Raw genomic sequence first — 26,266 nt, forward strand, 5'->3', positions numbered from 1 at the left:
TTTGAGCTACAGGCAAATAAGTGAAAACAAATTATCTTGGTTGAAATTGAGATTTTCACAAAAATGAGTCCATAAAGCCACAATCTAGCGATCCCAATCATGGAAATAGCAAGGAAACATCTTAAAACACCTTTATTTGAAGGTTTTGTACGAGGTATGTCTTCAGAAATTAGTCCTCTGTGTTAAAATTCCTTGAGAAAATCCAGTGTTTTCAACGCGGCAATAAGGGGGAATCCCCCTAGCCATATTTGCTATCATTGTGACGCCAAGTTGACCTACTTTCTAAAAATGAGCATGGAATTCCCGATGACGCCATTCTGAACCAATAGAATTCGAGTTTTTAAAGCTGTCCCGACGTAAACAAATCCGTCTTGTTGCTAAGCGGTCGTACCCTCATTGGTTGAATCACCCAGCGCGGTGCATTGTGGTATCATGGCAGCGCCCTGATGAAAAACAACAGTAATTCCAGCGGAATATTTGGTGAAAAAAGGTGATTTTCGAACATTGAATTATTATTTTTGTGGATAAGTTAGACTGTTTTACATTCCGTAATGGATTTAGAAGGTGGAGAGGGTACACAGGCGGTTGCAAGTGCGCTAAATTCACTGCAGTCGGCGAAGTGCTGCTGGTCAGGAATATTACGGACAGCTGACCGGCTGACAAACTGACCAGTCAACAAAAAAACTGTGACATAACAGTGTTGACATTTTTGTACATAACCGTTTTCAATAGAGTTGAATATATATTTTTCCTTTAGACATGAGATTTGACTTTAATTGTACCAATTTTGGTGTTGCTACAAGGACTTTTAAGGTATGCTTGCTATGGAGTTTTGTTTTGGAACATTCTTATTCTGGAACAGTCAACTTTAAGCTGGTTTTTCTCAAAACGGACCCTCAAACTTGGTCGACTTCAATCGGATGTAACTCGGTCATTTTCTGTCCGATTCCAACAAACCATGTATCATTTTGAAGGTCTTTAGATGGAGAATGTGGAAATAACAATAACTCCGTTTTTAAAATGTCCTCATTGTGACTCATTTTGCCAGCACAGGTCACATATGACCTTCCAATTAGCCCACGTACAGTACGCAGAGAGCTTCATGGAATGGGTTTCCATAGCCAAGCAGCTGCATCTAAGCCAATGCAAAGCGTGGGATGCGGTGGTGTAAAGGACATCACCACTGGACTCTAGAGCAGTGGAGACGCCTTCTCTGGACTGATGAGTCACACTTTTCCGTCTGGCAATCTGATGGAGCAGTCTGGGTTTGGAGGTTGCCAGGAGAACGCTACATTTCGGACTGCATTGTGCCGAGTGTGACATTTAGTGGAGGAGGAATTATGGTGTGGGGGTTTTTTTCAGGAGTTGGGCTTGGCCCCTTAGTTCCAGTGAAAGGAACTTTGAATGCTCCAGGATACCAAAACATTTTGGACAATTCCATGGGATGGCACTTCAAGTTCATATGTGAGTAAAGGCAGGTGGCCAAATACTTTTGGCAATATAGTGTACTTCAGATCTATTCGTCAATATAACATTTATAGTTTTTTTTTTAAGTCTTTAGGACATTTTTTTTTTTTAAAGATCACATTTTTTTCATAGCAAAAACACAAACTATGCAATAATAGTACAATATCTTTGTAAGCACGTCCACACAACTGGTATGTCACTACCAACCTGCTTTGTAAGCACGTCCACACAACTGGTATGTCACTACCAACCTGCTTTGTAAGCACGTCCACACAACTGGTATGTCACTACCAACCTGCTTTGTAAGCACGTCCACACAACTGGTATGTCACTACCAACCTGCTTTGTACAACATGTAAGTTGTTGGCAGACTCAAAGCCTCAGAATGTTAAAGGGTAGTGCTTGGATTCATTTGGCTGAACAAATAGCAGGTTTACAGTCTATGGAAACATAGACGTTCTAAAAGGGAGCCAGTGGGGGACAAAAGGGTCCTGGGGAACTCCAAAGTACTCAATAGCTCCTGCTAAAAATAACTTGGCAAAAAACGGAGAGTGACAATTTTCAGATGAATTATTTTGCAACTCCTTTGGCCATGTTTCATCCCGCTAACCTTTAAAATGGAGGTTCTGTTACATGATCTCACCTTCAAAGAAGACCTACAAAGGTCCCAGGTTTCCGAAAGGTTAAGAAACAAAAATGTGACGGAAGCAACTGCTGTGTGGTTTGACTGTGAAGTGCAAAAGTGTTGATCAGGAGTGCAAGAAGGAAGTCAATTCTGCCTCCAAATGCCAACAATACTTCATTGGATAATGAGCAAGCTGTTTTTTTAAGAGCCAACACCGAGGAACTCTTTTTCTAGCATTGTGTCAAATAATTCAAATATTAATGTAATCGTGATTAATCGCATTGTCCATAGTTAACCAAAATGTAATCGTGATTAATCGCATTGTCCATAGTTAACCAAAATGTAATCGTGATTAATCGCATTGTCCATAGTTAACCAAAATGTAATCGTGATTAATCGCATTGTCCATAGTTAACCAAAATGTAATCGTGATTAATCGCATTGTCCATAGTTAACCAAAATGTAATCGTGATTAATCGCATTGTCCATAGTTAACCATAATGTAATTGTGATTAATCGCATTGTCCATAGTTAACCAAAATGTAATTGTGATTAATCGCATTGTCCATAGTTAACCAAAATGTAATCGTGATTAATCGCATTGTCCATAGTTAACCAAAATGTAATTGTGATTAATCGCATTGTCCATAGTTAACCAAAATGTAATCGTGATTAATCGCATTGTCCATAGTTAACCAAAATGTAATTGTGATTAATCGCATTGTCCATAGTTAACCAAAATGTAATCGTGATTAATCGCATTGTCCATAGTTAACCAAAATGTAATTGTGATTAATCTCATTGTCCATAGTTAACCAAAATGTAATCGTGATTAATCGCATTGTCCATAGTTAACCAAAATGTAATCGTGATTAATCGCATTGTCCATAGTTAACCAAAATGTAATCGTGATTAATCGCATTGTCCATAGTTAACCAAAATGTAATCGTGATTAATCGCATTGTCCATAGTTAACCAAAATGTAATCGTGATTAATCGCATTGTCCATAGTTAACCAAAATGTAATTGTGATTAATCGCATTGTCCATAGTTAACCAAAATGTCATTGTGGTGTCATTTTTCAACATGAATATGGCTTCATATTGCTGCACGACAATGTTTGAATTCATCAAATGTAACATTCAGCATGCGCAATTGAGAACATGTTACTAAAGAATCTACACAATATTATTAGACTTTCTTTTGTCCATTTCTGCTCACTTGTGGCCGTGAACCGCAGCTAAGTTAAGATAAATAAATTAAAAACATTTTCTTGAATAAAAAAGAAAGTAAAACAATATAAAAACAGTTACATAGAAACTAGTAATGAATGAAAATGAGTAAAATGAAGTGTTAAAGGTTAGTACTATTAGTGGAGCAGCAGCGTGTGCTTACGGACTGTATCCCTTGCAGACTGTATTGATATATATTGATATATAATGTAGGAAGCAGAATATTAATAACAGAAAGAAACAACCCTTTTGTGTGAATGAGTGTAAATGGGGGAGGGAGGTTTTTTGGCTTGGTGCACTAATTGTAAGTGTATCTTGTGTTTTTTATGTGGATTTAATTAAAAAAAAAAACAACAACATACTGATAAAAAAAAAAAACGATACCGATAATTTCCGATATTACATTTTAATGCAGTTATCGGCCGATAATATCGGCAGACCGATATTATCGGACATCTCTAGAAAAAACATATATAAGTCGCACTGCTGTATAAGTCGCATTTTTTGGGGAAATGTATTTGATAAAAGCCAACAGCAAGAATAGACAATTTAAAATGTGTAAAGAATAGTGAACAACAGGCTGAATAAGTGTACGTTATATGAGGCATAAATAACCAACTGCTATGTTAACGTAACATATTATGGTAAGAGTCATTCAAATAACTATAACATATAGAACATGCTATACGTTTACCAAACAATCTGTCACTCCTAATCGCTAAATCCCATGAAATCTTATACGTCTAGTCTCTTACGTGAATAATATTATTTGATATTTTACGCTAATGTGTTAATCATTTCACACATAAGTCGCTTCTGAGTATAAGTCGCACCCCCGGCCAAACTATGAAAAAAACTGCGACTTATAGTTTGAAAAATACGGTAGATTGCACAGTACAGTACAAATTTCGTACAATTGACCACTAAATGGTAACACCCCAATAAGTTTTACTGCCGTAATTTCCGGACTATAAGCCGCTACTTTTTCCTCCCGTTCTGGTCCCTGCGGCTTATACAAGGGTGCGGCTTATTTACGGCCTGTTCTTCTCCGACACAGACGAAGAGGATTTGGGTGGTTTTAGTACGCAGGAGGAAGACGATGACACAATGATTAAAGACTGACTTTTCATATACCGGTAGGCTGGTTATTTTGATAACGTACAGGTGAGCACTTTGTATTACTTTGCAGCGTTGTATTATTTGTACTCTGCACGAATGCTGTTCGCCATGTCAAAGATGTGAAAGTTTGATTGAATGATTGAAAGATTTATTGTTGATAAATGGGACGCTTTGCGTTCCCAAACAGTCATCTCTGTCCCGACAATCCCCTCCGTGGTAGCAGGAACCCCTATATACTACGCTAATTACACATCAAAACCCTGCGGCTTATACAAGGGTGCGGCTTATATACGGAGCAATCTGTATTTTCCCCTAAATTTAGCTGGTGCGGCTTATAGTCAGGTGCGGCTTATAGTCCGGAAATTACAGTACTTTTTTAAGTCGGGGGTCCACGTGAATCAATTCATGGCAAAATATGAATGATTACCTTCGTAAAGACAGCTTCTCAATGCAAGTCCTGTATTGTAACTCATTGAATTGACTCACTTGAAACATCACTTCAATTGTTTGAAGTAATGATCTTTGAGTCTCCTTCTTAGATCTTCACCCAGGTTCCTTAGACTGTTGAGAGTATTTATCGACACAAACAAACAAATCCACGTTACGCTGCCAAAGAGACTACGAGCTGCAGTCAGTTGTGATGTTTGGTCTTGTCAGGCCAGAATACCTTCTGGAATGTACTATAGCATCTAGGGCAGTGCTTCTCAACCTTTTTTCAGTGATGTACTTCCTGTGAAAATTGTTTGAATTCAAGTACCCCCTAATCAGAGCAAAGCATTTTTGGTTGAAAAAAAGAGATAAAGAAGTAAAATACAGCACTATGTAATCAGTTTCTAAAGTATTAAATTGTATAACAGTGCAAAATATTGCTCATTTGTAGTGGTCTTTCTTGAACTATTTGGAAAAAAAGATAGGTTTTTATTTATATTTAAAGAGGATTTTTGAATTGTTGCTATTTTTAGAATATTTAAAAAAAATCTCACGTACCCCTTGGCATACCTTCAAGTACCCCCAGGGGTACGCGTACCCCCATTTGAGAACCACTGATCTAGGGAATGTGTGTTTAATCCATGTAATGAACTTCTCCCATCCTCCATATTGGCATCTAACCTGCAAAGTGTACAAGTAATTGTGCGTTTGTGGCGACAGGAGGCGGATGCAGCTTCAGCTCCCCGGGCGTTTACGACGGCACGGCGTTCAGCCGGATATTTCAGATCCTCTACAGAAACGAGGACATCACGGTGAACGACTGCGTGGTCTTCAAAGTGCACCTGCTATTGGACGGAGACAGGGTGAGTCATGCGGGGTGACATTTTCCTGTTTGTGTCCTTTATTGCTTTCATTCATGTTACGCAATGACAAGATGACGTCATCAGTGTTTGCCAAAAGTCCGTCAATAACACGACAAGACAAAGAGAAATGTTCAGAACTTGGAGTGTTCCCATACCGATTTTGGAGCCTACCAATATTAAACGATATCAGCGCAAATCATAGTACATACTTGTACTATTTTGTGGTGTGGAATGTTAGAAAAGGTTTGATCAGGTGAATCTAACAAGGTGAGGAAAAAGCACTACCCTTTTTATTCATAACTGCCTGGAATGGACATAAACTGTCTTTAAGTTAAAGGGGAGAGGTCATTTGTTTTTCAGTATACAGGTCACAATAACTCAAGCTCATGACGCAGTTATTTGAATGATGCAGACACATTTGTTACTGGATATTTTCTAACACCTTTCTGCCTTTGAGACTTTGTATGGGTAAATATTATGCAACTATAATTATTTAATACTTGTTTATATTGACAAATGTGCTGTTTTTTTATTGCTAAATGATTATTACGTATGTCTAGCTTGTGTGCTATCGTGTGCTTAGCTGTTGTGTAGCTGATTGCTCCTAGTAGCCTGTAGCCTAGCACAGGGGTCGGCAACCCAAAACGTTGAAAGAGCCATATTGGACCAAAAAACTAAACTGGCTGGAGCCCCAAAAAATTAAAAGCAACACAGGACTGCTTGTATCGCACATGATATCATACACAAGTAAACACGCTGCAGGACTGCTTGTATCGCACATGATATCATACACAAGTAAACACGCTGCAGGACTGCTTGTATCGCACATGATATCACACACAAGTAAACACGCTGCAGGACTGCTTGTATCGCACATGATATCACACACAAGTAAACACGCTGCAGGACTGCTTGTATCGCAAATGTTATCACGCACAAGTAAAGACGCTGCAGGGCTGCTTGTATCGCACATGATATCACACACGAGTAAACATGCTGCAGGACTGCTTGTATCGCAAATGTTATCACGCACAAGTAAACACGCTGCAGGACTGCTTGTATCGCAAATGTTATCACGCACAACTAAACACGCTGCAGGACTGCTTGTATCGCAAATGTTATCACGCACAACTAAACACACTGCAGGACTGCTTGTATCGCACATGATATCACACACAAGTAAACACGCTGCAGGACTGCTTGTATCGCACATGATATCACACACAAGTAAAGATGCTGCAGGGCTGCTTGTATCGCACATGATATCACACACAAGTAAACACGCTGCAGGACTGCTTGTATCGCACATGATATCACACACAAGTAAACACGCTGCAGGACTGCTTGTATCGCAAATGTTATCACGCACAAGTAAACACGCTGCAGGACTGCTTGTATCGCAAATGTTATCACGCACAACTAAACACGCTGCAGGACTGCTTGTATCGCAAATGTTATCACGCACAACTAAACACACTGCAGGACTGCTTGTATCGCACATGATATCACACACAAGTAAACACGCTGCAGGACTGCTTGTATCGCACATGATATCACACACAAGTAAAGATGCTGCAGGGCTGCTTGTATCGCACATGATATCACACACAAGTAAAGACGCTGCACGGCTGCTTGTATCGCACATGATATCACACACAAGTAAAGACGCTGCAGGGCTGCTTGTATCGCACATGACATCACACACAAGTAAAGACGCTGCAGGGCTGCTTGTATCGCACATGATATCACACACAAGTAAAGACGCTGCAGGGCTGCTTGTATCGCACATGATATCACACACAAGTAAAGACGCTGCACGGCTGCTTGTATCGCACATGATATTACACACAAGTAAAGACGCTGCACGGCTGCTTGTATCGCACATGATATCACACACAAGTAAAGACGCTGCACGGCTGCTTGTATCGCACATGATATTACACACAAGTAAAGACGCTGCACGGCTGCTTGTATCGCACATGATATCACACACAAGTAAAGATGCTGCGCGGCTGCTTGTACCGCACATGATATCACACACAAGTAAAGACGCTGTAGGGCTGCTTGTATCGCGCATGACATCACACACAAGTAAAGATGCTGCACGGCTGCTTGTACCGCACATGATATCACACACAAGTAAAGATGCTGCGCGGCTGCTTGTACCGCACATGATATCACACACAAGTAAAGACGCTGCAGGGCTGCTTGTATCGCACATGATATCACACACAAGTAAAGATGCTGTAGGGCTGCTTGTATCGCGCATGACATCACACACAAGTAAAGATGCTGCACGGCTGCTTGTACCGCACATGATATCACACACAAGACGCTGCACGGCTGCTTGTATCGCACATGATATCACACACAAGTAAAGACGCTGCAGGACTGCTTGTATCGCACATGATATCACACACAAGTAAAGACGCTGCAGGACTGCTTGTATCGCACATGATATCACACACAAGTAAAGATGCTGCGCGGCTGCTTGTACCGCACATGATATCACACACAAGTAAGGACTCTGCAGGGCTGCTTGTATCGCACATGATATCACACACAAGTAAAGATGCTGTAGGGCTGCTTGTATCGCGCATGACATCACACACAAGTAAAGATGCTGCACGGCTGCTTGTACTGCACATGATATCACACACAAGTAAAGACGCTGCACGGCTGCTTGTATCGCACATGATATCACACACAAGTAAAGATGCTGTAGGGCTGCTTGTATCGCGCATGACATCACACACAAGTAAAGATGCTGCACAGCTGCTTGTATCGCACATGATATCACACACAAGTAAAGACGCTGCAGTACTGCTTGTATCGCACATGATATCACACACAAGTAAACACGCTGCAGGACTGCTTGTATCGCACATGATATCACACACAAGTAAAGATGCTGCGCGGCTGCTTGTACCGCACATGATATCACACACAAGTAAGGACGCTGCAGGGCTGCTTGTATCGCACATGATATCACACACAAGTAAAGATGCTGTAGGGCTGCTTGTATCGCGCATGACATCACACACAAGTAAAGATGCTGCACGGCTGCTTGTACCGCACATGATATCACACACAAGTAAAGACGCTGCACGGCTGCTTGTATCGCACATGATATCACACACAAGTAAAGATGCTGTAGGGCTGCTTGTATCGCGCATGACATCACACACAAGTAAAGATGCTGCACGGCTGCTTGTACCGCACATGATATCACACACAAGTAAAGACGCTGCACGGCTGCTTGTATCGCACATGATATCACACACAAGTAAAGACGCTGCAGGGCTGCTTGTATCGCACATGATATCACACACAAGTAAAGACGCTGCACGGCTGCTTGTATCGCACATGATATTACACACAAGTAAAGACGCTGCACGGCTGCTTGTATCGCACATGATATCACACACAAGTAAAGATGCTGCGCGGCTGCTTGTACCGCACATGATATCACACACAAGTAAAGACGCTGCAGGGCTGCTTGTATCGCACATGATATCACACACAAGTAAAGATGCTGTAGGGCTGCTTGTATCGCGCATGACATCACACACAAGTAAAGATGCTGCACGGCTGCTTGTACCGCACATGATATCACACACAAGTAAAGATGCTGCGCGGCTGCTTGTACCGCACATGATATCACACACAAGTAAAGACGCTGCAGGGCTGCTTGTATCGCACATGATATCACACACAAGTAAAGATGCTGTAGGGCTGCTTGTATCGCGCATGACATCACACACAAGTAAAGATGCTGCACGGCTGCTTGTACCGCACATGATATCACACACAAGTAAAGACGCTGCACGGCTGCTTGTATCGCACATGATATCACACCCAAGTAAAGACGCTGCAGGACTGCTTGTATCGCACATGATATCACACACAAGTAAACACGCTGCAGGACTGCTTGTAACGCACATGATATCACACACAAGTAAGGACGCTGCAGGGCTGCTTGTATCGCACATGATATCACACACAAGTAAAGATGCTGTAGGGCTGCTTGTATCGCGCATGACATCACACACAAGTAAAGATGCTGCACGGCTGCTTGTACCGCACATGATATCACACACAAGTAAAGACGCTGCACGGCTGCTTGTATCGCACATGATATCACACACAAGTAAAGATGCTGTAGGGCTGCTTGTATCGCGCATGACATCACACACAAGTAAAGATGCTGCACGGCTGCTTGTATCGCACATGATATCACACACAAGTAAAGACGCTGCAGGACTGCTTGTATCGCACATGATATCACACACAAGTAAAGATGCTGTAGGGCTGCTTGTATCGCGCATGACATCACACACAAGTAAAGATGCTGCACGGCTGCTTGTACCGCACATGATATCACACACAAGTAAAGACGCTGCACGGCTGCTTGTATCGCACATGATATCACACACAAGTAAAGACGCTGCAGGGCTGCTTGTATCGCACATGATATCACACACAAGTAAAGACGCTGCAGGGCTGCTTGTATCACACATGACATTGCACATTTTACATGCAAGCCAAAAAATAATCCAGTACTTGTAATAATTCTGGCTAAGCAATTTGTTCCTGATCAACATTACAACATTGTCTGTGCTGAGAGATATACTTGGTATCAAATGACGATGTGGTATCACCTCTTCCTTGTCCTCTTTGCGGTTAAATAAAGCTGCACAGTATTTATCTGTACAGCAGACAGCTGGATACAAATGATCAAGCTTGTAAAGCCGAGAGACAATTATTGATGCTTCAATCCTACATTCTCCTGGAAGACACAGCAGCATGGAGACATGCTGGCTTCCAAATCCTCCTGGCCATAGGTGGATTAATGACCGGGCCTACCGGGCCCAGGCCCAGGGGGCCAGAGGCCCCAAGGGGCCAGGCCAACTTGGCCCCGCGGCCGCGACCCAAGCAAAACTACTTTTGCAAAAATAATAATCTTAAGCCCCAAGGGGCCAGGCCAACTTGGCCCCGCGGCCATGATCCATAGAGGGTAAGAGGCCCCAAGGGGCCAGGTCAACTTGGCCCCGCGGCCGCGACCCACAGAGGGCCAGAGGCCCCAAGGGGCCAGGCCAACATGGCCCCGCGGCCATGATCCATAGACGGTCAGAGGCCCCAAGGGGCCAGGCCAACTTGGCCCCGCGGCCACGATCCATAGAGGGTCAGAGGCCCCAGGGGGCCAGGTCAACTTGGCCCCGCGGCCACGATCCATAGACGGTCAGAGGCCCCAAGGGGCCAGGCCAACTTGGCCCCGCGGCCACGACCCACAGAAGGCCAGAGGCCCCAAAGGGCCAGGCCAACTTGGCCCCGCGGCCGCGAGCCACAGAAGGCCAGAGGCCCCAAGGGGCCAGGTCAACTTGGCCCCGCGGCCACGACCCACAGAAGGCCAGAGGCCCCAAAGGGCCAGGCCAACTTGGCCCCGCGGCCGCGAGCCACAGAAGGCCAGAGGCCCCAAGGGGCCAGGTCAACTTGGCCCCGCGGCCACGATCCATAGAGGGTAAGAGGCCCCAAGGGGCCAGGTCAACTTGGCCCTGCGGCCGCGACCCACAGAGGGCCTGAGGTCCTAAGGGGTCAGGCCAACTTGGCCCCGCGGCCATGATCCATAGAGGGCCAGAGGCCCCGAGGGGTCAGGCCAACTTGGCCCCGATCCATAGAGGGTCAGAGGCCCCAAGGGGCCAGGCCAACTTGGCCCCGCGGCCACGACCCACAGAGGCCCCAAGGGGCCAGGCAAAATTGGCCCCGCGGCCATGATCCACAGAGGGCCAGAGGCTCTCAATCATTATTATCAAAGCTAATTCTCAAATTGGATGGATCACACAACCTCACTCACATATTCTTTATCAATTATTAAAGGTTGTTTCTGAATTTTGATCACAGAACTTAATGCAAATATTCTTGATTGATTGACAAAGCTCATTCTCAAATTTTGATTACACAACCTTACTCTGACAAATTATCATTATCAAAAAGCTCTATCTCGAATTTGGATCACAGAATCTCACTCAAGTATTCTTAGCTGTGCCCCTCCCCCATCAAGTCTTTCATAAACCGGTCTGTTCTTTTAGAATCTCCTCATTTGGTATTTTGAACTCGTGAGAGACTGCTCAAAATTTGGTTTCCTTTCCCTCAGTTCAGACTCAGAGATAATTTGAAATCATTCAACAAGAAGTTTAACGCGCGCACACACACACACACACACACTTGAGTTGAGCATTACTTGGAAATTCTTATATTTTCCATTTTGCTGTTATTATCAGCATCTTCCCATTTTGTCCTTTTCTTTCGAGAAAGTTTACAGTCTGACATTTGTCACTGCTGTCAGTTAATAACTTTTTGGTCTTTGACCCATTTTGTCATTTTCTCGATTCGATCGTCACTGACCACTCTCTCCTGTCTGGCAGACATCGTTGCTGCCATCATAGCTAGCAAGCTGCCTGCAGCGGGTCATCCCTATGTTCCCCGTCCCTATGTTACCCGGGTCCTATGTTCCCCTCTACCGGGGAACTAAGGACCCTTTTTAAAAAAAAGGGTTCTATGTTCCCCGCTGCGGGGAACGTACAACACTTTTTCCAGAAAAGGGTTCTATGTTCCCCGCTGCTTCCAATGCGCGACTAAGTAAGACGCACGCAGACACGCATGACAGAGACGCGTTTAAGTTGTCGAAGGAAGGAAGTTCGCGTTTGAGTTGCTCTATCTGCTGCCGCACGCCCTGTGACAGGTTAGGTTTAGGGATGGTTTTGGTCAGGGCACAATTTCGCCAAAAAAGTGCTCCACAACGCCCTGTGACAGGTTAGGTTTAGGGATAGTTTTGGTCAGGGCACAATTTCGCCAAAAAAAAGTCCTCCACAGCGCCCTGTGACAGGTTAGGTTTAGGGATGGTTTTGGTCAGGGCACAATTTCGCAATTTCGCCAGATACAATGCAGGGAACATAGGACCCTTTTTTAGAAAAAGGGTCCTAAGTTCCCCGGTCGCATACAAAGACCCAGGAACAACCGGGGAACATAGGACCCGGGGAACATAGGACCCGGGGAACATAGGCACGCTCCCGCCTGCAGATAGCAACATTTTGGTGTCCTTTGGGAAAATATTTAGAAAGAAGACAAAAGTACACACAGTTGTACAACTATTATCTTTATGATCTTTTTTTTGTTAGTTTCTCTGTTACTGTGTGTGGCCAATTAAGCGACTTTTGGCCATACCTGGCTGGTGACATTTAGCGACTTTCTGGTTGATGTTAAGATTAATAATAGCAACAGTTCTCTTCATCTTAATGCAATTTATTGTGTCTGTCTCTCCACATTTTGCCATTAGGTACTTTGAGCTCTTGTTGGTCAGTCACTCTAAGGTACATTGTTGCTGCCATCATAGCTAGCAAGCTGCCTGCAGATAGCGACATTTTGGTGTCCTTTGAGAAATATTAAGAAAGAAGACAAAAGTACAAGACATTGTACGATTACTATCTTTTTAAAATTATTTGTTTCACTGTGTGATTGACCGACTTTGCCGCTAGATTTCGCGTCTTTTGGCCATACCTGGCTAGCGACTAAAAACATCATTTAGCGACTTTTTGGTTGTGAAGATAAGTGGTAAAAGCAGATCTTCCTGTTGGTCTTCCCACATTTTGCCATTTGGTACTTTGCACTCTTCTTGGTCACTCCAAGGCATTTGTCCCTGCCTTCAGCTAGTCACTTGGCTCTTTTGGAATATATTTCACTGTAATTGGCTCTCTCTCTCTCTTTCTCCTCAGTACAAATCAGCCTGTTCCCTTGCCATTCATCACTGACCACTCTGCTCTCCTGTCTGTCAGACATTATTGCTGCTTGCAGATAGCTTGGGGTCCTTAGAGAAAATATCAGAAGAGAAAAGTACACAATTATCTTAATTATCTTTTTTATTCAGTCAGTCCTTCAGTGAGTCCCAGTGTGTTGGCGATTAAGCAACGTTGGCATTCAATTAGCGACTTTTGGCCATACATGGCTGGCGACTCAAAAAACTAGAAAAAAAGTACAAAAAGTTGTACAATTAATATCTTTATTATCCTTAATTCCCCTGAATCCTAGAGTGTGTTGCAATTAAGCAACTTTGCTGCTAGGTTTAGCGACTCTTGTTTTGGGCATACCTGGCTAGCGACTACAAACATTATTCAGCAACTTTTTGGCTGTTAAGATTAACGTTAATAAATTAAATCCTAATACAATTTATTGTGTTGGTCTCGCCATCTTGCTATTAGGTACTTTGAATTCTTGTTGGTCTCTGCTAAGGTATCTGGCTGTTGTCTTTGCCTTCAGTTAGTCACTTGGCTCTGGAATATATTTAACTGTACTTGGCTCTCTCTTTCTCCTCAGTACAAATCAGTCTGTTCCCTTGCCATTTAGACATTTTCTTGATTGGATCATCACTGACCACTCTGCTCTCCTGCTGTCTATCAGACATTGTTGCTCCCATCATAGCTAGCAAGCTGCCTTGGTGTCCTTTGTGAAAATATTTAGATAGAAGACTAAAGTGCACAAAGGTGTACAATTATTATCTTTTCAAAATATTTGTTTCACTGTCAGTGTGATTGACCGACTTTGCCGCTAGATTTCGCGTCTTTTGGCCATACCTGGCTAGCGACTGAAAACATCATTTAGCAACTTTTTGGTTGTAAAGATAAGAGGTAAAAGCAGATCTGCCTGTTGGTCTTTCCACATTTTGCCATTTGGTACTTTGCACTCTTGTTGGTCACTCCAAGGCATTTGTCCCTGCCTTCAGCTAGTCACTTGGCTCTTTTGGAATATATTTCACTGTAATTGGCTCTCTCTCTCTTTCTCCTCAGTACAAATCAGTCTGTTCCCTTGCCATTTAGACATTTTCTTGATTCGATCATCACTGACCACTCTGCTCTCCTGCTGTCTATCAGACGAATCAGTTGATTCTCTGCTCTCAATTGTCTATGCTAGTAAGCTGTTATTCTCTGCTTTGGAGTGTTGATGCTGGGTTGCTAGTTTTCTAAATCACCTCACACACTTGAAGGAAGCAGCACCGATCATAAACACACAAACAAACTCACACACACACACACACACACACACACACACACACACACACACACACACACACACACACACACACACACACACACACACACACACACACACATTGTTGGTTTATCTGTTGTGATAGGCAAAGAGCCAATGTGCAAAGAAAGAAGGGAAATATGGATCATAAACGTTTAAGTGGAGGAGCTAGAAAAAAAATTCAGCAAGAAAAGAAAAAAAAGGAATCAGTTTTACTTGAGAGTGTTCCAAATATCTCCAGCTTCTTCAGTACAAAGACATCTGCTGAAAGCAATTCTATAAATGCTACTGCAAATTCAGCTAAGGTTAGCAATGCACCTGAGCTAGCATGTAGCTCCCAAGATCCTGAGACCACTACAAGTGTAGACACTGAACCAAATGCTTCTGATGCTTATGATTCAACCAATTCAGCAGTAGCCAGTTGCTCGGATGAATGTGAGGTCACTGCACCTCTGGACAGCATAGAAAATGAGCTGAATCTTTCTTCAACACCATCTACAGTGACAACTCTACCTAGTGATCCCGCTAAATGGGCTGAGACCCTCACTGAGTCAATGAAGGAAGTTCTTATTCAAAGAGGTGCAAAATCATTTCACAACCGTCACAGCCATTATCCAGCTTCTGTGAGGAACAGTGGGCTAGGAGGCAAAACCCGATGCCTAAACAATGAACATTTTACTTCACACTTGCCCAATGGACAACGAGTACAAAGAGAGTGGCTGATGTACTCTCCCTCTACTGGTAATGTTTACTGCTTTGCATGCAAACTGTTTTCCCCAAAAACGCATTCTTTTGTGACAGGCTATTGTGATTGGAAACACTCAGAAAGATTTGGTGAACATGAGCGAAGTGCTGAGCACATAACCTGCATGCAAGCAGTCTTGAACCGCGCCAAAGGTGCCACAGTTGATGCAGACCTGTTCAAACAGTTTCAGGCAGAGAGCAGCTATTGGAGGCAGGTGTTACAAAGAGTTGTTGCAGTCATTAAATTCCTTGCAGAAAGGGGCCTTGCATTTAGGGGTAAAAATGAATCGTTAGGGTCTCCTCTCAATGGGAACTACCTTGGTATTCTGGAGGTCCTGGCTGAATTTGATCCCTTTCTAAAGGATCACATCAGAAAGTTTGGGCAGATGGGTCGAGGTAATACCTCATATCTGTCCTCCACCATTTGTGAGGAATTCATTGAATTGATGGGTGCAAAAACCAAACAGGCTATAGCAGATGAACTGCAAGCAAGCAAATACTACTCTATCATTGTGGATTCAACCCCAGATTTATCTCATGTGGACCAATTGACATTCATATTCCGTTTTGTTAGCAAAGAGGGCAGTGTTGTTGAACGCTTTGTGGGTTTTGAGCCCATTACTAGCCATACAGGTGAAAGTTTGGCTAACTGTGTCATGTCTGTGTTGGAAAATCTAGGGTTAGAGCTGTCAAATTGCAGGGGGCAGGCTTATGATAATGCCAGCAACATGTCAGGGAGGTATAATGGGTTGCAGGCTCACTTAAAGAAAAGCAACCCATTAATACACTATATTCCATGTGCAGCTCACTCTTTGAATTTGGTGGGAGTCAACAGCATTGACAGATGTGGAAATGAAGTCTCTAAGTATTTTGACTTGATTCAGTCTATTTACAACTTCACAACTGCATCCACACACCGATGGGACAGGGTATTTGGCAATTCCAACATAGATCTCACACTTAAAGCTTTATCCAACACGCGTTGGAGTTGCCGTGCAGAATCTACCAAAGCACTGTGGCAGAACTACAGTAAAATAAAAGCAGCACTACAGGTTATTTCCACTGATGACACAGAGAAACGAGACACACGAACTGAAGCTGACAGTCTAGTGCGGAAGCTGGATTCACTTGAGATGGCCTTCATGGCAGGCTTTTGGGACACTGTTCTGTCCAGATTTCAGGCCACAAGTCTGCAACTTCAAAAAGCAGACATGGACCTTGGTACAGCAGTTAGATTGCTGGAATCTCTGCGCACCTTTGTTCTCTCCCAAAGAGATCTATTTGATCATTTTGAGCAGAAAGCCTTAAACATGTTGGGTGGCACCCCATCTTACAGGGCTGAACGGACGAGGAAACGTAAAAAGTTTGCTGATGAATCAGCATCCCCAGATGTTGTGCTTGAGGGAAGGCAACTGTTTCAAATAGAGACATTTATTGCCTCTATTGATCAACTGAGTTCAAGCCTTAATCACCGTCTGGAGGCCTACAAACATCTGAACAATTTGTTCAGTGTCCTTTTCTCTTTGGATACAGAGTCCAATGCTTCAGTCCTTCACAAGGCCAAGATTCTCACTGAATCATACCCATCTGACCTCAATGAAAGTCTTGGACAGGAGCTTATACAGTTCAAATCTTTTATACAGCTCAACAACACTGATGAGGAGAGGACCCCTTCAGGACTGCTCAAAACAATAATACATTTTGGACTACAGCCTACGTTTCCTAATACATACATTGCGCTACAGATTTTTCTCACTCTACCGGTCAGTAACTGTGAGGGAGAACGCTCATTCTCTCTTTTGTCAAGAGTAAAAAATGAGCTGCGCACAAGAATGACTCAGAAAAGATTAAATGCGTTATCTCTAATGGCAATTGAGAGTGAGCTGACAAGAGAGTTGGACTTCAATGATGTGGTGGATGATTTTGCAAAATTGAAAGCACGAAAGAAACCCCTTGCTTAAAGGTGCACTGTGTAAGATTTTTAGGTTATTTCCAGAATTCACCCATTCACTAATGTTAGGCTACCTGTTTTCATGAATACTTACCACCACCATAAAATTCTAAGTATCCATTATGACTTGGAGAATTGCACTTTTGCCATTTCTGGGAAGTGTCACCTGGATTGTGAAGATAGGATTGACTTTAGGCAGAAGCTTGGTGCTTTCTCTGGCAAACTGAACCTCAAGCTTCATTCTCTGCAGCTTTGCATTCTTGTGCAGACTTTCATCCACAAGGAACTTTTCAACTTCCCCACTATCGTGAAGGGGCCATCAAAAGATTTCAGTGTGTCCAGCATGTCTAGTCTCTTACTCTCCTTTCTTTGAGCCATCTCTTGTTTCTCATCTGCCCTACTCTCGAATTTTGCCTTCATGAATTTACTCCAGTTGAGTTCAACCTCCCTTTTTGCTTGTGCTGCTGCCTTGAAACCTCTGAAGCTCCTGGCTCTTCTGTAAAATTATTGACCTATTGACTGCGTTCAGTGTGCCCAACTTCTTCAGTTTGTAGTCCACCTTGCCACATTGTCTCTCCATCCCAATGTTGTGCACAGGGGTGCCATCAATGTTACTAGCCTGTTCACTGACAGGGTCCATTGGGAAGGTCTCCTCATCCATCCTCTGCCTGGCCAGGACAGTCTTCAGATGGGGCAGCATGAGATCTGTCAGCTGCTTCACTTCATCCAAGTATTCGGCAGCCACGTCTGACACTGAGTTCAGGACATGTCCAGTGCCTGTCCAGCCACTATAGCATTCTTGGAAATGGGCTATCTTGACCTGCATGCAGCCCTTGTACCATGAACTGGCCTACACCTTTCTTTGTGGTGCTCTCCGATGCATGTTATCATTTTACCTTTCTCCTTCTCCTCAAGCTTAACCACAAATAGATACAGACTTTGAGCCTCAATTTGCTGCACAGCTGCCGTTATGCCAATGTGTTTTCCTAAGATATTATTTTATTTTTAATGATAGAAGGGAGGAAAAGGGGGCAAAAATCATGTCCGATTTAGTTTTTTGGGTGGGTTGGGGGGTTTATTTCATGATAGCTACCAACTTCCAATACATAATATCTCTCAAATGACCCAATGCACCATCACTGAAGTGGGCGTAATCATTTTCAAAAATGTTTATTTTTAGGCCATTTATCCCCTCCCCCTGTGTCTGTGTGAAACCTGTGCTTGTCAGTGTCTGTGTGGTATACCTAATAGTGTGTGTGCAGTATGTGCACTCTTCTGTACAGTACAGTGTGCATGTCTGTTCACAGTATACAGTATTTCTTGCATAGTGCGTGCGTGTGTGTGCGCCCACACGCGCGGGGGGTTGAGGGGCCAAGACCATGTCAGGCCCAGGGGGCCAAAATTTCTTAATCCGCCCCTGCTCCTGGCTCATTAACCTTGCTGCTCCTATCCTGAGATGGCACACATGGAAATAGCTCCTTGTTTCCCAAGTGTACACGCTAGCTGGCTCCTGATCCATACCAGTGCACAGATCGCTGTGTTTACTGGATGTCAGACACACTCTCACCACCTCTACCTTGCAAAATATGGAACACTGTGTGTGTGTGTGTGTGTGTGTGTGTGTGTGTGTGTGTGTGTGTGTGTGTGTGTGTGTGTGTGTGTGTGTGTGTGTGTGTGTGTGTGTGTGTGTGTGTGTGTGTGTGTGTGTGTGTGTGTGTGTGTGTGTGTGTGTGTGCGCGTGCGTGCGCGTGTGGGCGTGCGTGTGCGATCAGAAGCTGCTTTTGTTTCTCAAAGCAAGTTGAGCCTGGATGAATGTAGCTCCCACTATTTCTAATTAGCATGGACAATCAAATTCAAATATATGCATTATTTTCAACACCTTTACATTTACTCAACTCACTTTTTGGATACATTTTACTCGTCCAAATAGTTTTAATGCAACATAAATTATAGTTAAAGGCCTACTGAAAGCCACTACTAGCGACCACGCAGTCTGATAGTTTATATATCAATGATGAAATCTTAACATTGCAACACATGCCAATACGGGGTTAACTTATAAAGCAGGGGTCACCAACGCGGTGCCCGCGGGCACCAGGTAGCCCGTAAGGACCAGATGAGTAGCCCGCTGGCCTGTTCTAAAAATAGCTCAAATAGCAGCACTTACCAGTGAGCTGCCTCTATTTTTTAAATGTTATTTATTTACTAGCAAGCTGGTCTCGCTTTGCTCGACATTTTTAATTCTAAGAGAGACAAAACTCAAATAGAATTTGAAAATCCAAGAAAATATTTTAAAGACTTGGTCTTCACTTGTTTAAATAAATTCATGATTTTTTTTACTTTGCTTCTTATAACTTTCAGAAAGACAATTTTAGAGAAAAAATACAACCTTAAAAATGATTTTAGGATTTTTAAACACATATACCTTTTTACCTTTTAAATTCCTTCCTCTTCTTTCCTGACAATTTAAATCAATGTTCAAGTAAATGTTTTATTTTTTATTGTAAAGAATAATAAATACATTTTGATTTGATTCTTCATTTTAGCTTCTGTTTTTTCGACGGAAGAATATTTGTGAAATATTTCTTCAAACTTATTATGATTAAAATTCAAAAAAATTATTCTGGCAAATCTAGAAAATCTGTAGAATCAAATTTAAATCTTATTTCAAAGTCTTTTGAATTGTTTTTTTGTTCTGGAAAATGTAGAAGAAATAATGATTTGTCTTTGTTAGAAATATAGCTCGGTCCAATTTGTTATATATTCTAACAAAGTGCAGATTGGATTTTAACCTATTTAAAACATGTCATCAAAATTCTAAAATTAATCTTAATCAGGAAAAATTACTAATGATGTTCCATAAATTATTTTTTTAATTTTTTCAAAAAGATTCGAATTAGCTTGTTTTTCTCTTCTTTTTTTCGGTTGAATTTTGAATTTTAAAGAGTCGAAATTGAAGATAAACTATGTTTCAAAATTGAATTTTCATTTTTTTCGTGTTTCCTCCTCTTTTAAACCGTTCAATTAAGTGTAAATATCATTAATTATTAATAATAACATAGAGTTAAAGGTAAATTGAGCAATTTGGCTATTTCTGGCAATTTATTTAAGTGTGTATCAAACTGGTAGCTCTTCGCATTAATCACTACCCAAGAAGTAGCTCTTGCTTTCAAAAAGGTTGGTGACATTTTAAATTTCCCGGGGAACTTCCGGTTCAAAACGCCTTTGGAGGATGACGTATGCGCGTGACGTCGCGAGGTCCACGGAAGTGTTTGGACCCTTTTGGACACAATACAAACAGCTCTGTTTTCTTCGACAAAATTCCACAGTATTGTGGACATCTGTGTTGGTGAATCTTTTGCAATTTGTTTAATGAACAATGGAGGCTGCAAAGAAGAACGTTGTAGGTGGGATCGGTGTATTAGCGGCTGGCTGTAACAACACAACAAGGAGGACTTTGTTGGATAGCAGACGCGCTAGCGGCGAACTCACCTTGACTTCCTACGTCTCCGGGCCGCCGACCGCATCGTCGATCGCTGGAACGCAGGTGAGCACGGGTGTTGATGAGCGGAGGAGGGCTGGCTGGCATAGGTGGAGCGCTAATTTTTTTATCATAGCTCTGACGAGGTCCCGTTGTTAAGTTAGCGTCGTTAGCAACAGCATTGCTAGGCTTCGACAGGCGTTGAATACACATTAACCGTGTATTTACATGTCCAGTGTTTGGTTCGGTGTCTCCTGATAGTAGTATTGTTGATCTTCTGTCTATCCTTCCAGTCAGGGATTTATTTATTTTGTTTCTATCTGCATTTGAGACAGATGCTATCACGTTAGCTCATGCTAAAGAGCTTCGTCGATGTATTGTCGTGGAGATAAAAGTCACTGTGAATGTCCATTTCGCCTTCTCGACTCTCATTTTCAAGAGGATATAGTATCCCAGGTGGTTTAAAATACAAATCCGTGATCCACAATAGAAAAAGGAGAGAGTGTGGAATCCAATGAGCCAGCTTGTACCTAAGTTACGGTCAGAGCGAAAAAAGATATCTCTTGAATTGCATTCTAGTCTGTCACTCTAACGTTCCTCATCCACGAATCTTTCATCCTCGCTCAAATTAATGGGGTAATCGTCACTTTCTCGCTCCTAATATCTCTCGCTCCATTGTAAACAACGGGAATTGTGAGCAGCACTACCGCTTGTGACGTCACGCTACTTCCGGTACAGGCAAGGTTTTTTTTATCAGCGAGCAAAAGTTGCGAACTTTATCGTCGATTTTCTCTACTAAATCCTTTCAGCAAAAATATGGCAATATCGCGAAATGATCAAGTATGACACATAGAATGGATCTGCTATTCCCGTTTAAGTAAAAAAAATTCATTTCAGTAGGCTTTTAAGTATTTTTGTGAAGGGGAAACATTGACTTTCATTCTGATTGCTACATTTGTTGATATCATCATTATATCTATTTTGAAACTATTGATTAGTATTCGTGTGGCTCGTTAGAGAGACTTGTCACATGACTCTGTTACACCAATCTAACGTAAGCACTGGTGACCTTTCACTTCAATTTGACCAATCAAACGGAGCCTGGCAGTCACATAACAGCACTCAAACGACACATGACATGAACTTTAGTTTAGTTTAGTTTAGTTTAGTCTTTATTTGAAGGGACAATGTACAGAAACATTAAGCTCAAAGACAGATATGTTCTGTACCAGATTATAGCTAAATAGCTCATTTCCATCTGCAGTCCCTGGCTACCTAAATTAAAGGGATACAAAAATCATGCAATAAAATTATGACAATAAAATCATACACAAGTATTAAGAAAAAAGTCATAAAATGCCCTTTCATGGACACATACTTAAAATACAATACAACCACACCTCATTTACATCATCACACAAAGACAATACATGCTTTTGTTCATGTTTTTGTTAATGTTTACTTACATTTATATCGTCATAAGAATGTTCACATTTCAGCCAATTAGAGAAAACATGTTGCGCTCACTTCTAGATGTTTTTAATCTTTAGCTAATGCTAACATTAGCCTGTTATACACGCATTTGATTTTTCCGTTTATAGTCGGAAATCCGTCTCTTTTATCTCTGTAAATTATTTTCCGTTTATCTTCGTTTTTTCCAACCTACAATGTGTGGTAAAGTCTTGATCCGTCTCGTTGCCATACCTGCCAACAACTACAGTTTTTCTCGTAATGAGTAGGGTTTTTGATAATCCAGTGGTAAAAACGGCAGTTTTCCATTCAAAATGATGAAGTTAAAAATAGAAGCTACGTAGCGAAGCAACTCCTCTGGCAGGGGACAAACTGTACATCAATGATTTGTTTGTTTATGTATAAAAACACCCATGATTGTTTACTATGACGAGTCACCATTGGTTAAGATTAGGGTTGCAAAGTGCTGGAAAATTTATTTTTTAATATTTACCACTGCAAGTTAAGCTCTGGAATTTTGGAAATTTTGACCATTTTTTGATTATTCAAAGTTGGACACCGTCCATCTTATTCTGTAGCAGCTTATCCACTACGGTGTCGTCACAGACTACAAAGGCGGACCGCGCAAATTTTCAGGACTTATACAGATCCCAAATACACAACAGCAGGTACCAGAAGGTAAGAAAAGTGGGTTTTGCATAATATTGGGAAACAAAAGGCCAAATAACATGTCTTACCTTATACACACAGCATAATAATACTCCTATGTTGAAGCACAGTACAATCCATCAATCAATCCACTTTATTTATATAGCACATTTACACAACAACAATGTTTCCAAAGTGCTGCACAGCCATGTTAAAAACAATATTAAAAACAATATTATGCTACACCAATGACTGAATAAAACAAAGAATAAATCAAGCGGTGTGGCTTCATAGCTTTCCAAAGTCCTACTAAAACATTTTGATAGATTTTTGAGCGAGCGCCGTGTGTAATGTTCTATATTTTCAATGGAACATATAAAATGTTGCTGTTGTTTACTTGAGTCATATTGCGGTCTACATGTATCTCTTATGTTTGACTGCCATCTACTGGTCACCTTTATCATTATACCATGTACCCAATAAAATTGCTTCGAGGTCGGAAAGAAAAAACAGAATTATTCGTACATTAGGCGTACCAGGTTATAAGGCGCACTGTCGAGTTTTGTGGGAAAAAAAAGGATTTTAAGTGTGCCTTATAGTCCGGAAAATACGGTACTAAAAAAAACAAAAAAATGTGTGGTACTTTTAGGGTTGTTGCAAAGGGGTGGAAAGTGTCCGGTAAATTTCCAGAAACTTTACGTAAAGTTACCACAGGAAGTTAAGCTCGGGAAGTTTGGAAATATTGACCATTTTTTGATTATTCAAAGTTGGATACTGTCCGTGGGAATTAATGGGAATTAATGGGGAATTCCAATAATGATATATTATTGGGCACTTGTATATATGCTGGTGGAAAGTTTCGGGTAAATTTCCGGAAACTTTCCGTAAATTTACCACAGGAAGTTAAGCTCGGGAAGTTTGGAAATATTGACCATTTTTGATTATTCAAAGTTGGACACCGTCCATGGGAATTAATGGGAATGAATGGGGAATTCCAATAATGATATATTATTGGGCACTTGTCTATATGCTGCTGCATCTTTGTGGCATACCTGACGTAGCTCTTTGCACAGTATTTGCACATGTACACAGCCTTTCTGCCTACATTGGTTGGGGTGAAATGTCTCCACACATCAGATGTGGCATTATTCTCTTTGTATTTGTCAATTCTTGTAAAACACTAATGCAATGCCACACACAGATATAAATAGTCAGCTAAACAACTGGAGTAGTCCTTAAAAATATTCTACTGATGGACAAATGAATAGAAATAGGCTAGATGAATAAATGAATCAGCATGCTAAATCAAACTATAAGCTACATTCTTGTATGACAACAGAATAGCTAGCAGAACAGAAGGCAGAGGAAACTACACCTTTTGATTGAATATTTGCTAGTTCAACTTTAAACATCACAAAAAAGGTCAATTCGGGTCGCTAACGTTGTTAGCATAAATGAATGGGAATTAACAGAGAGAAAATTAGCATCACGGCTAACGGAGAAATATTTCCGGTTCATTATGAGACTGTGGTGGTACATAAACCTAGCTAGCTAGGTTTATTGGCTCCAAAATTATTGAACAAGTACAGGAACAGCTAGCTAGCTTGAGTCTGCTGGAGTAGTCTACAGTCATACAGTAACAAGCAATTACACCTCTATTACACTTAAATACCATAGATCAAATATATTTACCCCATCAACACTTACCTGACTGGATGAAGTCCTTGGGCTCAAATACTAGTGTGGCCTCAATAGCCCTGCTGTAGTGTGTAGCATGCTGGCAATTATCTGTGCATGTGATGGAGGAATGCACAGTGCAGGGTTGAAATTCTACTGAATTTGCATGAAATCAGGTTGTTTTATCTAATAATCATGCTGCAAGATCTAGCATGTTGCATTCAATGCTTATTCCCACTAATTTCCCATATATTCCCATTAATTCCCATGGAAAGTTTCCAACTTGGAATATTCCTGGAATTTTGCAACCCTAGTTAAGATTAGGGCAAAACATTAGGGACAGGCCAATCAGAGGCAAGATAGGGCGGGGTCATTGAACCAGGAAGTGAAATCACAACAGATGAGAGAGTCGTAGAAGAGAAGAGGGAATATTCAAGCAGGACATTTATGAAAACAACTAGTGGAAGATGGCAGAGGGATTCTCTTCCTTAGATGTTTCTTTTGGCCATGTAGACCACGTCCAGGAAACCCACAATGTTGGCCACATTTGGACAAATGTTCATTTGACTTGTTTACCAAGTAAACCCAAATCCCAAATGGAAGAGGTGGAATACACCTTTAAGAACACACATGATTGTGGCAGACATGTTTAAATGCTAACTTTCATGTTCATTGGTGTTTTACAACAAGACAGTAGCTGACGTTTTGTTCATTATTTTATATTTTGACATTGAATAGTTGAATCATAAACAACAATATATTTGTTATTTCATGCTATAAATCACAGCAGCCAGGTCCAGCCCACCAAAATGTCAACAAAGCACATTTTCCACGTAATACCACTAAAGGGTAGTTTGCGTCATGAGCAGTAATTCTCATAAAATCTCGTCCCACGAGACTCCACTTTGAGGAAGATGGACACTTTTCATGGTTCTGGAGCTGGAATTACCATTGCAGCCACTGCTGTTGTGCTGATTGCCAATAGAAGACAAAGATTGCTCAAAGACAACGTCCTCACGTATGGCAGCGGACAGGAATAAGGGATTATTGGCAGATACTTGTAAAAAAAAACTGTGAATTCCTCCTTTACAATCAGAACATCCACAAATTGTGGATTCAAGGGCCCCCTTGACTTTGTTTGGGCAAGACGGCCCAGTCCAGCCTCGACCAAGACCACCCGTCTGCCCTAGTTGTCCTGCATGGGCGCCTCCCCGCCTTGTAAATGTTTTCATTATGCTATTGCAACACATTGAAACCTAAAAAAAAATCCACCTTATGTAAAATTGTTTTAGTGATATTTGAGAGGTTTTCGATATATGGGTGTTTCCATTAGCAGTTTCTTATTGCGATATTTACGTTTTGAATATTTCTAGGGGGAATGTAAAGGCAGCTAGTGACTGTAAAATATATTTGATTGATTGATTGAGACTTTTATTAGTAGGTTGCACAGTGAAGTACATATTCCGTACAATTGACCAC

The 26,266-nt window shown here is 41.7% G+C and overlaps 1 protein-coding gene across 3 annotated transcripts in view; it reads left to right on the top strand.

The window, feature by feature from the left end:
* LOC133635906 (protein FAM135B-like) overlaps positions 1-26,266 on the top strand; it is a 185,947-nt gene that overhangs the window by 77,111 nt on the left and 82,570 nt on the right. For all 3 annotated transcript variants that reach the window (XM_062029353.1, XM_062029354.1, XM_062029355.1), the window contains one exon: positions 5,593-5,735. In XM_062029353.1, the coding sequence (XP_061885337.1) occupies positions 5,593-5,735 (143 nt within the window). The remainder of the gene's footprint in view (positions 1-5,592; positions 5,736-26,266) is intronic.

This window comes from Entelurus aequoreus, linkage group LG20, assembly GCF_033978785.1.
Source record: "Entelurus aequoreus isolate RoL-2023_Sb linkage group LG20, RoL_Eaeq_v1.1, whole genome shotgun sequence".
NCBI lineage: Eukaryota > Metazoa > Chordata > Actinopteri > Syngnathiformes > Syngnathidae > Entelurus > Entelurus aequoreus.